Genomic DNA, 16,244 nt, shown 5'->3' with positions numbered 1-16,244 from the left:
TTTCCTAATTTTATTTTAGTTAATTCTCTTGTTAAAAATATTTATTTTAATTTAGTTGCTTATTTATAAAATTAAGAGAATTTTATTATGTTCTTCCAGTTCACTCCTATAATTAAATGACTACATAAAATGTATATACTTAAATTTACGTTTTCAAAGCATAATTAATAAGACTAATTTGATAAAATAAACTTCTAATAAATATTTTATTAAGAGATATATATCAAATCAACGAGGATCAACTATTTTAGAACGAGGAAAGTAGTAAAGTTGGAGAGCAAAATGGATTGTCATACTAGGATTATCTAAAAGCTTCAAAATTAACTCCAAATAACCATTGCTTTTATCTTAGAAAGAGTTTATGTTTAAGGAAAAAATATCCTAAATTAGAGAGTTTTTTTTAGTTAGCATTGAAGATATGGAGGAATAAATAAAAATTTAATTACGATTTGATTTGACTAATAACTACTCTCTGTGTCCAATGATATTTGTTCGCTAATCACTTGACACATATATTATGAAATAATATATAAGAGAGGTAATATATAATATAATAAATTTAATGTCTTGAGAAATGCATTGAATTAGGAATAATATTTAATAACAAGGGGAAAATGGGTTTAAAAAATTAAATTATCCGTTGATTTTCCAAATTTAGCCATTATTATTAACAGTATAGTGAACAAATATTGTTGAACCAAGAGAGTACGTTCTAGATAATTTAATTAGCGATAAGCCAATAATTAAGGATGTTACTCCCTTCATCTCATAAATAAGAAGATAATTTTACTAATGTATCCCTTAAAAATTTTTTGAGAATTTTACAAACAAGTGTGAATACTTTTAAAAAAAATTAATTGCAAGTGTAATAAGAAAAAAATTAATTAATGCCTTTTTAATTTCATAAGGCGATCAACTAATATTGGACAACTATTTTTAATAAAATGACCAATAAATATGGAACGCAAGGAGTAAATAAATATTTAAATAGATATATCCTTATAATATTTAAAAACTTTGAATATTGAAGGGCAATGTGTACACAATTTCTTAAATTAAGACCTGTCAATAATCAATCCCATTAATTGTGAAAATTAATACTATAATTAACAATTTAAGTATGTAGTTTAAGTGAATCCAATATAGTTAAAGTAATTGTATCGTCATATAATTGATTTCATTTAATTAAAGTATTAAGTGAAGAAGCAGACAACTCTTTGTAAACATGTTTGCTTCCTTCAGCTGCTTCGTGATTTTACTATATTATCCCTAATTAATTATTTTAAGTCATTTATATATAAGAAAATTAATAATACTTAATTAAAAAAAGATAAAATAGACATTTACGACATATCTGTTTCAACTACTTCAATCATAGTTTTATTATATCACCTCAAATTAATTATTATAAGTCACCTAAGTATTAAAAAATTAATAATATTTAATAAATAATAAAATAGATATAAATGATAAATCAATTTTTGATATTTTAAATTAATAGGACATCTTATGTTTGCTTCATGATTTTACTATATTATCCCTAATTAATTATTGTAAGACATTTACATATTAGAAAATTAATACTCATATTTAATAAAAGAAAGGTAAAATAGACATTTATGACATGTCTACTTCAGCTACTTCAACCGTAATTTTATTATATCACCCCTAATTAATTATTATAAGTCATTTAGGTATTAAAAATTTAATAATATTTAATATAAATAAAATTGACATAAAATGATAAATTAATTCTTGATGTTTTAAATTAACATGACATCTTATATGAGACTCATTTTAAAAAAAAATTACAAATATTTTCTCATAGTAATTTTGTTATGTCACTTCTAATTAGGTATTATAAGTCATTCAGGACATATCCACTTCGCTGCTTCAATCATAAAATTTGGTTGACTCTCGAATTTATTTCAGTGCTACTTAAATTGGAATAGAAGAAAAAGTATTATAAATCATAATAATTAAAACTTAAATTATTTTAAGAATATAATTGAAAATCAATGCCACAAAAATTTGGATAAGGAGCGTAACATATATTATTTAAAAATTACATAAAAAATATTATAAATTACAATAGCTAACAATTTAAAATATTTAAAAACATATTAAGAATATAATTGATTATCTAAATTATATTTGTGTCACGTAAATTTGGGATAGTTTTGACATTTTATAATTTGCATGTTTTATTGTTTTAATTTATTAATTTGTTGATCCAAATAATGTTTTTGAATTTAACTTGTTTTAAAAATTTAGTACTTTGTTTATTTTAATTTATTTACTTTATTTTGGTAAAATATTATATAATTAAAAATTATGCAAAAAAATAATTATAACTCATAACTATTAACATCTTATAATATTTTTAAAACATATAGTAAAAAATATGATTGACTTTTGAAACTTTAATAGTGTCACATAAGTTGCGATAAAGCAAGTAACATAAATGATTTGAAATTACATTAAAAGATACTAAAATCACAAAAATTAACAACTTAAAATATTTTTAAAAATATATTAGTAAAAAAAATTTGACTGACTCACTAAATTCTAAAATTGGGACAAAGCGAGTAATATAAATTACTATATTACATAAAAGATAGTAATTACTATAAATCACAATGATTAACAACTTAAATTATTTAAAAAAATTTAGTAATAAAAATTTGATTGACACTCCAACTGTTATTTGTGCTATATAAATTGAGATAACGTAAATAACATATGTTGGGCCCGTGCTGCCACGAGCTACAGTATCTAGTGTTAAACATAGCCATCAATCAATTTTCAATATTCTTCCGAAAAAATAAATGAAAGTAAAAGTGCATAACTCTTTCAATTATATTTTATTTTCGTTCATTGTATTTAATATCTGCTTTGAGGCTTTATTATTTGAAATATACATAAAGCCTCAATTTATTTAGACGAAAATTCACTTTAGGACTCGACTAATATGAATTCATACTGAAAATTTATATTATTTTGGGTTTAACTAATCTAAATTTGTGTCTAACAGTCCTACTTTAAAACCTGACTAATTCATATTCACATAGAAAATCTCATAATCTCAATTTGTTATTGTCAAAGAAAATTTTCTGACGTAAAGATAAATTAATCTGACTTTAAAGTGGTAATAGACATCGGATGAAAAACTAATAGTACTATAATAGAAAAGAATTTAGTGAATAAATATCTTTTGTCTCTAAATTAAAAGAAAATTATTGCTAATCTTATTTAACGAACGAATTATTAAAAAATCTTGTTTATTAAAGTTATTTAACGATGAATTTTGTAATTTGACGGATTATTCTATAAATGAGGTAATAATAAATTATTTTAACTTTGTCATTTAGATGTCCCTTTTATTTATTTTCTTTATTTCTCTAGGTAGGATTGTCAATTATGAACACTTATAAGATGGGGAAAATTGACTTGACCTTCCCTAACTAATATATTGCCTGTCTACCAACATGGGTTGTGGTGCAGCGGATGGGGCTTCTCCACTTTAACCAGAGATCGAGGGTTCGATCCTGGGCATGGAAAAAACTTTGTTGGGAGCGCTACCCCCGAATGGAGCCTTACCCGGCGCCAATCCAGATTAGTCAGGCTCCAATGCGGATACCGAACACCGAATGGAAAACCTAAGAAAAATATTGTTTGTCTATTTTTTATTACCGGAAAATAATATCTCGTGATCACTTACAATTTAAATAAAAAAAAATATTTTTAATTTTTTTTTCTAATATGTTATTTATCAACATTCTTATCCAAATTTCAACTTGTTAGCTTTGTATGATCACTTCTTAATTAGAGTCTCCACTAATTTAAAGTAGGTAAAGAACCATATTATATGCTTTTTAAAATTATAATAATATTTTAAATACTAATAAAATAATATTATAACTATATATAGTTATTAATATCACATGGTGCTTGACTTGAGATTAGAAATTTTGGTTTCATATGACGTAAATGATAATTTTCTTTTTTTGATTCTTTGATCTTTAATTTGTCTAATGCATTAACGTGTCTTTGGGACAAGATATCATCACTAATTAATTTTAGAACGAACTTATTTCATAATTTATTAGTATATAATGTATGAGATAATTTTTCTTGAAATTAATTCTCTCAAAATTATAGTGTTATTTTTATTCCATCTGAGAGTGAGATAACTGATCCTGGAATAACTTTTTTCCCAATCAAACGAAGTTGATCATTTTGTCATATATATATATCAGATTATTTATCTACTTACTAAATCAAGATAAAATTAATTAATTACAAAAAATCTACTTTACCCCTACAATCAATATTCTTTGAAACGTCAACGTGGTCCATCCAAAAAAAAAGAAAGAAAGAAAGAAAGAAATTAAGAAAAAAATAAACATTATATCTTTTTTTTATTATTATTTTGATGAAGCCTACAATGATCTCAAGAAGGAAAACCCAAAGATTTTTGTTTTTTTCTATATAAAATATAAAATATCCCTTGACTGATTTATCAATACTTGTTTTTTGGTTCTAATGATTGAGAAATTCGTCTAATAATAAACTCAATAATAATAATAAATCGAATTTTCTATTTTTCTCCAGGTAAATATCAAACCTATATATCTTATTTAGCTAAATTTCAAAATTTGCTTAGTACTTGGAAATATGTTTCTTTTCAATATATTGATGCGTAATCAAAATTCTAAAAGTGTTTATTGAAAAATATATTATTTTCAACTTTTTAAAAAGTATTTTTTGTTGCTATTTATTATTTAAAAATATTTATTTGTCATAAAAATTTGATCACGACTTGAACCAGTCACCTAACAATATTTGTTTTTATTACTTTGTTAAGTTATGTTTTATACTAATTCGAATTTGGAATATTTTTTTTGTATGTATGTTTGAGCACATGGAATGTTATGTTGTCTTAAGTTGATTATTGGATGCCCCACCTTATTATTTTCTAAAATTGTTTCTTATTTTTTAATAAATTCATATTGCCAAATTCCAAATACAATTGGAAAATATCTACTCTGCCAATTTCATTGTTTACGATATTTTTATTATCGCATTATTTTATTGTTATTTTTATTGTCTTTTTTGTATTTGTTGTTTCTTAATTCTTTGTGCTTGGATATACTGAACTTGAATCGAGGGTCTATCAAAAACAACGTAACGTTTCTACTTCTACGAGATAGTAATATGATTTGTGTACGCTCGATCTACTCTCTCCAGATTCTACTTATGAGATTTTACTGAGTATGTTATTGTTGTATCTATTCTGCCAACTATAAATAAATCCTACAAAAAGAAAAATTTAACATATAGTTTTCTTTCATATTATCATATGTTTGAGGGTCGGAGTGGGGCAGTGGCGGACCCAAAATTTAGGCATCATGGGTGTTTCAGGAGGTTGGGGCACACGTATTGACATTCAAAGTTTTAAAATTCCGCATGAAAATCAAAGTACCCAACTATCTTTTTTATTTCGAGCATGCTTTTTTTCGTCTTATATCAATTTTTATACATTTTTCTATATAATTATACTATTCTGTATCGAGTTTAACACGTACTTGAACTTAGGTCCGCCCCTGGGGTGGCATGGGATTGGGGGAGGGGGTTGATATTATGATAGTGGAGCAGTAATTAGTGGAAATCTAGCATGTGCATGCATGAATTTATATATATAGGTCAACTATAAATAAATTTAAAGGCGGAATCAAAATTTAAATTTTAAGACTAATAAATTATAAATTCATGAAACGTAAGATTAAAATAATAAGATTTAAAGGCTAATAAGGATCGATTTTCCTGCCAATGTACTCCTTTTCAATTGAGTTTGTCATATCGAATTTATTTAATATGTTTTATATTTTCTGTGTGATTTACGAGTTATTATATACCAAAGATAGTGCATTATCCTAAGGTTTCAAGACAAATTATGGCTGTCCAAAAATAATTTAATTAGTGGTGTGTAATGTATTTGACTTTGTGAGATAATGTTTTTCAGTTGCTTACAACTATTGAACCACCAAATATATTAATTAATCATGGACCAAAAATGTGTTAGGCTAATTTTCATAATTCCACTAGTAAACATAAATAATTTAATGTCCATAACACAAGGATACGTGTGAATTCAAATCACCTAGTAAAGTTTAATCTAAAATAATTTTAATTTATCCATCAAATCATCACGAATGCAATAAAGTACTCAAAAGTGTTTCGAAAACAGTCTTTCTACGTGCACGAGATAGAAGGTAATGTTTGCATACACCCTATCAACCCAGACTCCACCTTGTGGGATTACACTGGGATGATGTTTGTTTCAGTGTTTTCGAAAACAGTCTCTCTACCTCCACGAGATAGAAGGTAAGGTTTGCAAACACCCTACCGGCCCGGACTAGCCTCTCTACCTCCATGAGATAGAAGGTAAGATTTGCATACAGCCTACCGACCCAGACCCCACCTTGTGGGTGGGATTACACTAGGATGATGTTGTTTTTCAGTGTTTTTGAAAACAGCCTCTCTACCTCCACGAGATAGAAGATAAGGTTTGCAAACACCCTACCGGGCGGGACCAGCCTCTCTACCTCCACGAGATAGAAGGTAAGCTTTGCATACACCCTAACAACTCGGACCCCACCTTGTGGGATTACACTAGGATGATATTGTTCAGCGTTTTTGAAATTAGTCTCTCTACCTCCACGAGATGGAAGGTAAGGTTTGCATATGCACCCTACCGACCCAGACCAGACCAGACACCACTTGTGGGATTACACTGGGATGATGTTGTTTTTAGTGTTTTCGAAAACAACCTCTCTACCCCCACGAGATAGAAGGTAGGGTTTGCATACACCCTGCCGACTAAACCAGTCTCTCTGCCTCCACAATATAGAAGGTAAGATTAGCATACACTCTATTGATCCAAACCCCAACCTTGTGGGATTGCACTAGGATAATGTTGTTTTCAGTGTTTTCGAAAACAACATCTCTACCTCCACGAGATAGAAAGTAAGATTTGCATACACCCTACAGACCCAAACACCACCTCCTTGTGGGATTACATTGGGATGATGTTGTTTTCAGTGTTTTCGAAAACAACCTCTCTACCTCCACGAGATAGAAGGTAAGATTTGCATACACCCTACAGTCACAAACACCACCTCCTTGTGGGATTACATTGGGATGATGTTGTTTCAGTGTTTTCGAAAACAACCTCTCTACCTCTACGAGATAGAAGGTAAGGTTTGCATACACCCTGCCGACCTAAACCAGCCTCTATACCTCTACGATATAGAAGGTAAGATTTGCATACACCCTATCGACCCAGATCCCAACCTTGTGGGATTACACTGGATGATGTTGTTTTCAGTGTTTTCGAAAACAGCTTCTCTACCTCCTCCACGAGATAGAACGTAAAATTTGCATACACTCGACCAACCAAAATCCCACCTGGTGGGATTACACTGAGATGTTGTTTTTGCCTCAGCTGAAATTTTATCGTGACACCTCATAGTTCTCATTGATCGACCACTAAACCACGTCTTTGGGTGCAAACAAACAAGTAACCCATGGAACAAAGGACAACCCAAATATGTGCATGGAAATTCCCTTTTTTGTTAAGGGCAAATGACATAAATTCCGATAGTTTGGAGTTTAATTACAAAAAATTTTGATATTTTGTATAATTATTGAAATTTTCAATTTTGTTCTTTCAAGATACATAATTAGCTCCTGATACATCCAACAAAGATACATTTTTTCCTTTGTCCAACGGAGATATATTTTTTCCTTTTTAAAGATACATAATTAACCCTCGCTATATTTTTCCGACTTTGGGTCTATCGTGATATACAATTAGCTTCCAATAAATCCAACGAAGATATAATTAGTTGAAATTTTTGTAGTTACTTGGTAAGGGTGGGTATTTGTATTAATATGGTAAGTTAAGGTGTATGTGTATGTTATTTTTCATTTTTTAAACCTGTGACACCCCTTGCAGCAAGCCCTCACACAACAGCATTATATGGAGTGAGCGTTCGGTATTCAATTCGATATTTTCAAATTTCAGGTTTGGTAATTCGGTAATCGATATTTGAAAGTAGATACCACATACCATACTTATAAACATCGGTTCGGTAATTCAGTAATCGCTAAATTAAACTTCGGTACGACTTTTGGTAATACCATATTAAAGTAGGAAATGTTCAAATGTACGTTTAAACTTCAAAGAGTATATTTAATAGAAACCCTATTTAGTATTACTTTTATTGCTTTTTACGAATATATTACCAAGGTCCAAGAGATTCTTTGGGATTGACTAATACTATTGTCTATTGAGTTGGTTAGACATATCGTATTATATATATATATATATATATATATGGAGTGTAAGTGGTGCTGTTGATAGTGTTGAACTGGTGTTTATCTATGTTTGCTCGGACTCTCCAAACATGTTGCCGCATCCGTGTTAGATCCTCAAAAGATACACCACTTTTGAAGTGACACACACTCCGCGACATTTTTGAAGAGTCCGAACAACATAGCCACATAGGTCACTGATTATTATAACAGCAGCAGCAGCATATGCTAAACCAAAAACATCATTTACAAAGCAGCACTAGATAAGATACAGCCACATTTGCATATTTCTACACTACTGATACAAATACTAACTTAACTAAATTGATTAAGGGGAGAGCTTGTATAAGATAAAAAAAAGGGCAGCCCGCTGCACTAAAGCTTCCGCTATGCAGGTGGTCCGGGGAAGGACCAGACCACAAGGATCTATTGTATGCAACCTTACCCTGCATTTATGCAAGAAGCTGTTTCCGTGGCTTGAATCCGTGAGCTCTTGCTCCAGAGAGCTTGTGACAATCTTTTTGAATTTAAACAGCATGTATGAATAAAGACACAACAGGTTTCTACAAATTCAAAGATGACAAGCACTCTATAATCACTTAGAACAGGAGTCCATAGAGAAAGACTCTTCGAAAGCCAGAAGCTTACGAAGTCCTATAAGTCTATGTTGTTCGGACTCTTCAAAAGTGCCGCTTGTGTTGAATCCTCCAAAAGTAATCCATTTTTGGATTTTTGGAGAATCTGAAACGGGCGCGGCAACATTTGGAGAGTCCAAGCAACTTGCTATAAGTTATATCTAAAGAAAGACTCTTCACAAGCCAGAAGCTTACAAAGTCCCAGCATCTCTACCTTCACCGCAGAATCTGAAGTCAAATTTCAAGCCATTCACCTGCAGCAATCCACTAGAAAAAACAAGATCTAGGGCAGCAAAAAGCCTCAAAACTAATCCACTTAGCAATCAAGAAGGAGTAACGATTTCAATTATGTGACACCGGAGAGCAAGTCAAACTCTCTTATCAACTTTAGACCAGTTTATCATTTGGATATTGGATCTATCTGTCCAGAACGTGGAAACAGCCTCTTGCAGAAATGTAAGGTAAGGCTGAGAAAAATAGACCCTTGTGGCCGAATAACGGGAGCTTTAGTGCACCGTGTGCTGCCCCTTATATTGGATCTACCTGTCCAGAAATTCTAGTTGGACATAAAGATATTTTGACTACAAATACATCAACAACAGTAAATGCAATTATTAGGAATCTAAGATTACACTCCATGGATGATGAATGATAAATCACAAGTGTTCATTAGCAACAAAGTGTGTAAAACTACTCTAATTCACAAGAGGAAGCTCTTCGTTGCATTATTAAAAGTCAGCTGGGAACAGTAACAAGAAATCTGCAACATCATGGAGTCGCGGTATGAAAAGAGAGCGGAAAGAAATTGAACATTCCAAGTCCTTTTGCATACGCAATTAACGAGGAAACTTCTGAAGCATGCTAGGACACAAATTATTATGCAAAATTTGAAGCACCAGAGAGAAAGAGAGCATCCCACACAGATACATTGAACAGCCAAATCATACTAAATAGCAAGAAATGTTATTAGCATAGATTTTCATTTTCCATACAGTGAAAAGCGTGGGCAAAGAGAAAAAGATTAGAACTCACATTGATAATCAATACAAGATGTCACGAGTATCGATTCTAAGATACAGAAGGTACTCTACTATCCTCTCTTCCAGATAGAAGATGCAGCTCGGCAGACCATATAAGAGGTTTGAGTTTCACACGCTAACATATTTTACATTGAAGCCTTAGTGGCAGTGCAAGTCAATTTAAAAATCAGTTAGGATCTAACTTTAGCAAGACGTGCCCTTAGTTCTTCTAAATCCTCCTCGTCGTCCTGCAAGACATAACAAATCAATGGTTAATCAATTTAGTTTGCGTGATCATAGAAAAGATCGTTCTACACAATAGATGAGAGGACATACCTCTGCATCCTCCACTGCCTGTGCTGGTTGCTTTAACTTCTCCTTTCGGACTGCTTGAGGAAGTTGTGCAGTAGTCTCACCAGCAATTGTAGTCAAGACCTTGTCAACTTCTTCTTCAATCTCCTCTTCCATGTCTTCTGAATCCAGGGCACTGTCTACTGCATCATTTACCATTTCTTCCATGACACCAGCCTGCAATGACAAAAGATAGACTAATTTTCAGGTAAAAGGAGGGGGGGAAGGAGAGAGAGAGACTTTTGAATTGTGGTCTAAATAAGTCATATATATTTGTGTGGCTATAAATCATATTATTAACCGTAAATTAGGTATTTTAAACTTAAAAAGTTATATAGAAAGATGTCATTCTTTTTGGGACTAAGTCAAACATATTGAAAAATACTTTCATGTGATTTTTTAAAATTGTGTACTAACCAACATGGGGTTACACATGCAACACTCATACCACAGGACTAGTTAGGGAAGAATTTGAAGAGTCCAAAGCACTGGTAACTCATTTAAAGACTAAGAGCATCCAAGGATTCCAAGTCAAGAAGCTTCACGATTAGATATAATTAGAAGGTAAAAGAGTTATTCTAAGATGCATGCAAAGAATACCAGATTTGGAAGATCAAGGATTGTGGAACAACTCAGAGAAAGACAAGCTGGAAAATAATGTCGAACATGCTGCGTTGGACATAGGTGCAACAAGCTGGTGAGGCTTCTGAGGCAATACAACACGCTCAAACACAAGAAATCAAAGTCTGCTAGCAACACCGACACAGCACAAGCACTGAGCTTGAGCATTTGGCACAGCACACAGCGCTAGCCTGCCAGAAGGAGAGGATTTTTTGTCCGCAATTTTTGTTTTCTCAGGCTTAGTAATTAACTATATGTGGTCGAGCTCTTTTGTTAAGAGAAGTTCTTACATATTTTGAGATTGAAAAATAATTTTGTAGGTCAGAAACCTTATTACTTAGATCAAACTTCGCAATCACTTTGGATAAAATATAGTCAAATGCAGAAGAGAGCCGTAGCAAGAAGAGAAATAATAACCCTTTCACATCATCTAGCATAATACACTATTCAAGAATCAGAATACTGGTTTAGAGGTGATTCTCCGACCAGGAGGAAAGCTCAAGAATCATTGAAGCTCAAAAAGCTAAAGTCAAATTGATATACCTTGGTCATTTCTTTACTAAACTCCTGCATTGTAATTGCCACTTCAGGAGCCTTCATAAGATTATTGACGAGCTTCATGACTTCAGCACTCTTAGACAAATGTCCCACTGTGCGAGCAATGGCTGCAAAACCAATTAGAAGTTCAATGGGATACTTGAAGAAGCCAACACATAATCTAACATTGAAGTAGAAAGTAAGAGGGTCGGCTTCAGTTTTTTGTCCAAGCAGCATCAATATCAGGATGTCTAGCTGCAGAAATTCTAACAGGTGTGACTTTCCTAGTTGCTGCTAACGACCTCAGGATAGAATACAGAAAGGTACCAATTCAATCGATGTTTCAAATAGAAGATTCTAAGTTATATGTATACCTAAAAGCTCCAACGTTTACTCATTTATTAAACTGTACGCCATGGTTATTTAAAAAAAAAAGGATAAGCATGAGCTGGATAAGAGGGAGACTTCTTCTCTTCTGGGACATGAGTAATTTAATTTAATCGACTCAACAGAAAATGAAAATCTGATCAATTTTTATTTGTTTGGTAAATTTAATTAACTATGATAATAGACAAACGTTCCACTAAAAGGACTTAAATTATAAAAATTCCAAGCCTTTACTAAGCTCCCTGATTTACCAGCACTGACGAAACCAACATATGTTAAGAGAAGTTTTCTCTTTAACAAAATTAACTGAGAAGTTTTTCATCTCGTCAGGAATAAAATACAGTTTATTTTCCTAGAAAGAAAAATCAGTGCTACAGTTCTCCTGTATAAAGCAGTTTACATGCCAACATCAACAGCAACAACAACAAACTCAGTAATAATCCCCACAGGTGGGGTTTGGGGAGGGTAGTGTGCACGCAGACCTTACTCCTACCTTGAGAAGGTAGAAAGGTTGTTCCCAATAGACCCTCGACACAAAAACAGATGAAAAAGACAACAGCAGCAACAAGCAAGAACAACAAGAAGAAAATTTAATAATCAAGGCTAACAAAACAACGGAAGGTAATAGAAATCTAAGAAAAAGAAAATACAAGACAAATATACTCTGGGAATGGGAAAGCAAAGCACTCGACTACCTACTAACCTTCTATCCTAATCCTCGGCCTGTACACCTCCTATTAAGGGTTCTATCCTCGATGAGCTAAAGTCGCGTCACGTCCTGCTTAATCACCTCATCCCAATAAATTTTATTTTTCTACTGCTATCCCTCCTCAATCCCTTTGTGGCTAACCTCTCGTAAATCCTCACAGGGGCATCCGCACATCTCCTCTCTATTCATATTCTTATCTCTCCTAATATGCCCAGACATCCATCTCATCATCCCCATCTCTGCTACTCTCATTTTCAGGGTATGGGAGTTCTTGACTGGTCAACACTCTACCCTACATAACATAGTCGGTCTAACCACCACTCTGTAGAATACTAGAACTTACCTTTAATTATAGGCAACACATTCTTATCACATAAAACACCGAACGCAGCCTCCATTTCTTGAGGCTAAAAGTTCATAACTAATTAGTCGTTAGAAACTATTAGATGATAAGCACTCTTTTTATTCAGAATACGTATTTTCTAAGCATAGAGGGCCTATATCAGTTGAGCAACTACACTGGTAGAAGAAGTCTCCTCTATGAAAAGACAAGAATGACTCCTTTTTCTTTTTCTTCTTTAGAATTCCTTGCCAATCAGTATATCCAACTGCTAGACTAAACACAAGATCCAGTTCCACTAAGATCAAGATTGCTACAGTCGCCATCCATCATTGAATTCAAGGTAATGGCAGCTCATGGAGATCAGGAACCAAGTAAGATACCAAATTTTTAATTTTTTTTCATTTTGATAATTGTGGCATCCGGAGCAGCATCCATGCAACTTGACTAATTTCACGGGATACCTGCTACCTCCATCAAGGCTAGACAGATGGGAAGAAATCACCTAGTGTTTTTTATTCCGCTGGGATTTGAATCTGGGACCTCATGGTTCTCCTCCCACTTAATTGACACTAGGCCACACCCTTGGGTTTGTACCAGATTATTATTAGAAGGAGGTTCGTTACAAGTTCAGATGCCAATGTCTTTGAGACAGCCAGAAAAATGCAGAACGCACTATTTCACATAATCAATTCAAAAGGAAGAATATGTTGCCCTCAAGGATTAGGTCAGTTGGCAAAGGTTGGGGCACTTGTATTTTAGGTTACAAATTCGAACCTTGTGACCAGCGAACTAAGTTCAGTATTTGAGTGGAGAAGGGTAGAGGGGCGGGCCATCATCCCGAGTTCCAGAGGCTGTTGTTGGTTCAGAAGGTTGGCTCCATACAGATTTTTCGGTCATAATAAAGGGCAGAATTTCGTCGGTTTCGCCACAATAACATCCAGTTGACCAGCATAGAGTGATAAGTGATAACTTTCACCTCTTACTAAAAAAAACTAATATCATAAAGACAAAAACTTCTGGATTTTGGACATCTATATAATTACACATACATTATGCCTCTTCAAACTCCCTATTTAAAAATAGAACAAAGTCAGTAAGACATTAAATTAAGATTGAGCTTGTATATGACGACACGTTTTAAACTCCCTTAAGTAAGCTATTGCATTTTCAAGCCAGCAACTGAGACACTGGGCAATAAGAAAACTTTTCAAATTATTCATTGTTCAACATAAAATAGATATCCCTTCATCCCTGTCAAGAATTAATGGTGCTACGTTCTCGATGGATGCATATTGCTCTTGAGACAGCTTGCTCATAAACAAGAACTTAGAGGACCAAATGCAAACTACTGAATATGCAAGGATATATACATAAATACAAAAGGTGAGTCAAGACTTTGATCATACCGACACTTTCTCCAAGGTGCATGGATATTGAATTCAACTGCGCCTTGTTCTCGTATAATCGGTTCACAGTTCTTTGAGATCTCACAATCTCTTTAGCAAGCGACTGTAGCAAAAACATCAACACTCCGATAAGAATAAGCAATGGGATGACAAAAACAATGAATTATGTCTCATAACAATATATAGTATCAAGTTGAATTCAACACACACACTTGAAAAGAAAATATTGGATGAGTACTAACCTAACTATTAAAATAAGCATTCCTTAGAAGTTTCTGAAAAAGCATATTGGTTTCTTAACCACCTGAAACTCTATCAATGACCCAGAACAAAATTTTGTAAATGTTCTTACACGCCACGTTTTTTTATGCAAAACATCCCAATGGTCAAGCACATTGTAACAGATGACAAAAGTGCTTTTAAAGCAACAAATTCATCTTATTCTCTTTCTCATTTCGCCAACATTTAAAAGAGAAGAAACAGGACGTTGGACATTATTTCACTAGCATTGATGTGGATCACTTGGAAGAAGAGGAATAGGAGAGAATTTGATGTAGTAGTAACTGAATTTGTACACTTGAGCAATAGTTCTTTGTGTTTACGTTTGGTGCACCTATGTGGTTCCTATCTGTATAGAAGATTGGATGCAATTTTGTGGGAAACCACGTTGATGAGTAGGTTCTCTACTTTTTTGGTATACTTCTTGTCGATGGGAGATTGTTTCAATCTAATGGAATTACTTTAGTTCATCAAAGAAAAGAATTACTCTTATCGCCTGGTCTGAAAAAACAAATTTTCAAGCATCCAGAGTTCAGTCCATAGACGATTTCTCAGCTTTAACAATGTTATAGACCTAGATTATAAGCATGACGGAAAAAAAAAAAAAAGCAATTAAACACTTTTAAATAGATCTCACAAGTCCTTTAGCAAATGCCTAAAATTAAAACTTAAAACTAAAATATGAACAAGCAACTAAGAGAAAAGAAACACATATTCAAAGTTAATAGTTTTCAACATATTCTACATACTAAAAAGACTTCACATTATTATCTCGCTATTCTTTTTTTTAATGACAAGAGAACCCGCAGCTTCTGCCCTTCCCGTGCACACAGGGTAAACAAACTTCATTCTAGTGCAATAGCCCACAAAACACGCAGTAGAGGTAAACCGCACTAACCAAGTCTTCTGTGACGAGCTCGACTGAGAAAGCATGCATGGGATTTCGAAACCCACCCACCCACCCCGCGTTGGGAGATTCCTTGCTCAACCAACTTGACAACCCTTGCGGGTTACTATCTCGCTATTCTTAGAAGCCACCTAATAACTAACTAGTAATTAAACAAGATTAGTCAGCCATGACAGTAAGTCTGCAAAAAGCTGCTGCGGATAAAAAAAGTATAAGCAACTAAAATGATTCATTCTTTAGGTAATTTAACCACATCTAATTATAACGAAACCTCAATAATTTTATTCTCCTAGCTCCAAAGGGGCACAATATGTAATACTAGCATTAGCAGGCAACGAAAAACGTCATCACCAGCAAAAAAAAAAAAGGTTTATGTGAAAGGTTTTTCAAATAAAAAAGTTCAACTGACTGAGAGCAGTAAATCACCTTGGCAGAACCCATATCATTTCTTTTAGCTGCTTCTTTAATTGCTTTCTGTACTTTCGTCTCCTCTCTTTTTATATCTGATCAAAATCCCCAAAAATTCAACAATCTTCAATAAACCCAATAACAACAACATACCCAATGTAGTCCCACTGAGTGGGGTCTAGCGAGGGTAGAGCGTACTCAGACCTTACCCCTACCTCAGAGGTAGAGAGGTTGTTTCTGATAGACCCTCCGCTCAAAAAAAA

The 16,244-nt window shown here is 33.0% G+C and overlaps 1 protein-coding gene across 1 annotated transcript in view; it reads right to left on the bottom strand.

The window, feature by feature from the left end:
- Nucleotides 1-10,019: 10,019 nt before the first annotated feature.
- Nucleotides 10,020-16,244, bottom strand: part of LOC107848567 (vacuolar protein sorting-associated protein 24 homolog 1) — a 9,936-nt gene continuing 3,711 nt past the window's right edge. Inside the window, exons 2-6 of the mRNA XM_016693358.2 lie at nucleotides 16,000-16,076; nucleotides 14,388-14,490; nucleotides 11,549-11,670; nucleotides 10,370-10,561; nucleotides 10,020-10,281 (exon numbers count right to left, since the gene is read on the bottom strand). Coding sequence (XP_016548844.1) covers nucleotides 10,225-10,281; nucleotides 10,370-10,561; nucleotides 11,549-11,670; nucleotides 14,388-14,490; nucleotides 16,000-16,076 — 551 coding nt within the window. The 3' untranslated portion in view covers nucleotides 10,020-10,224. The remainder of the gene's footprint in view (nucleotides 10,282-10,369; nucleotides 10,562-11,548; nucleotides 11,671-14,387; nucleotides 14,491-15,999; nucleotides 16,077-16,244) is intronic.

The sequence above is a fragment of the Capsicum annuum genome, chromosome 11 (genome assembly GCF_002878395.1).
Source record: "Capsicum annuum cultivar UCD-10X-F1 chromosome 11, UCD10Xv1.1, whole genome shotgun sequence".
NCBI classification, from domain to species: domain Eukaryota; kingdom Viridiplantae; phylum Streptophyta; class Magnoliopsida; order Solanales; family Solanaceae; genus Capsicum; species Capsicum annuum.
Note: the sequence above shows the minus strand (reverse complement) of the source record. Positions and strands in the feature narration are given on the sequence as shown.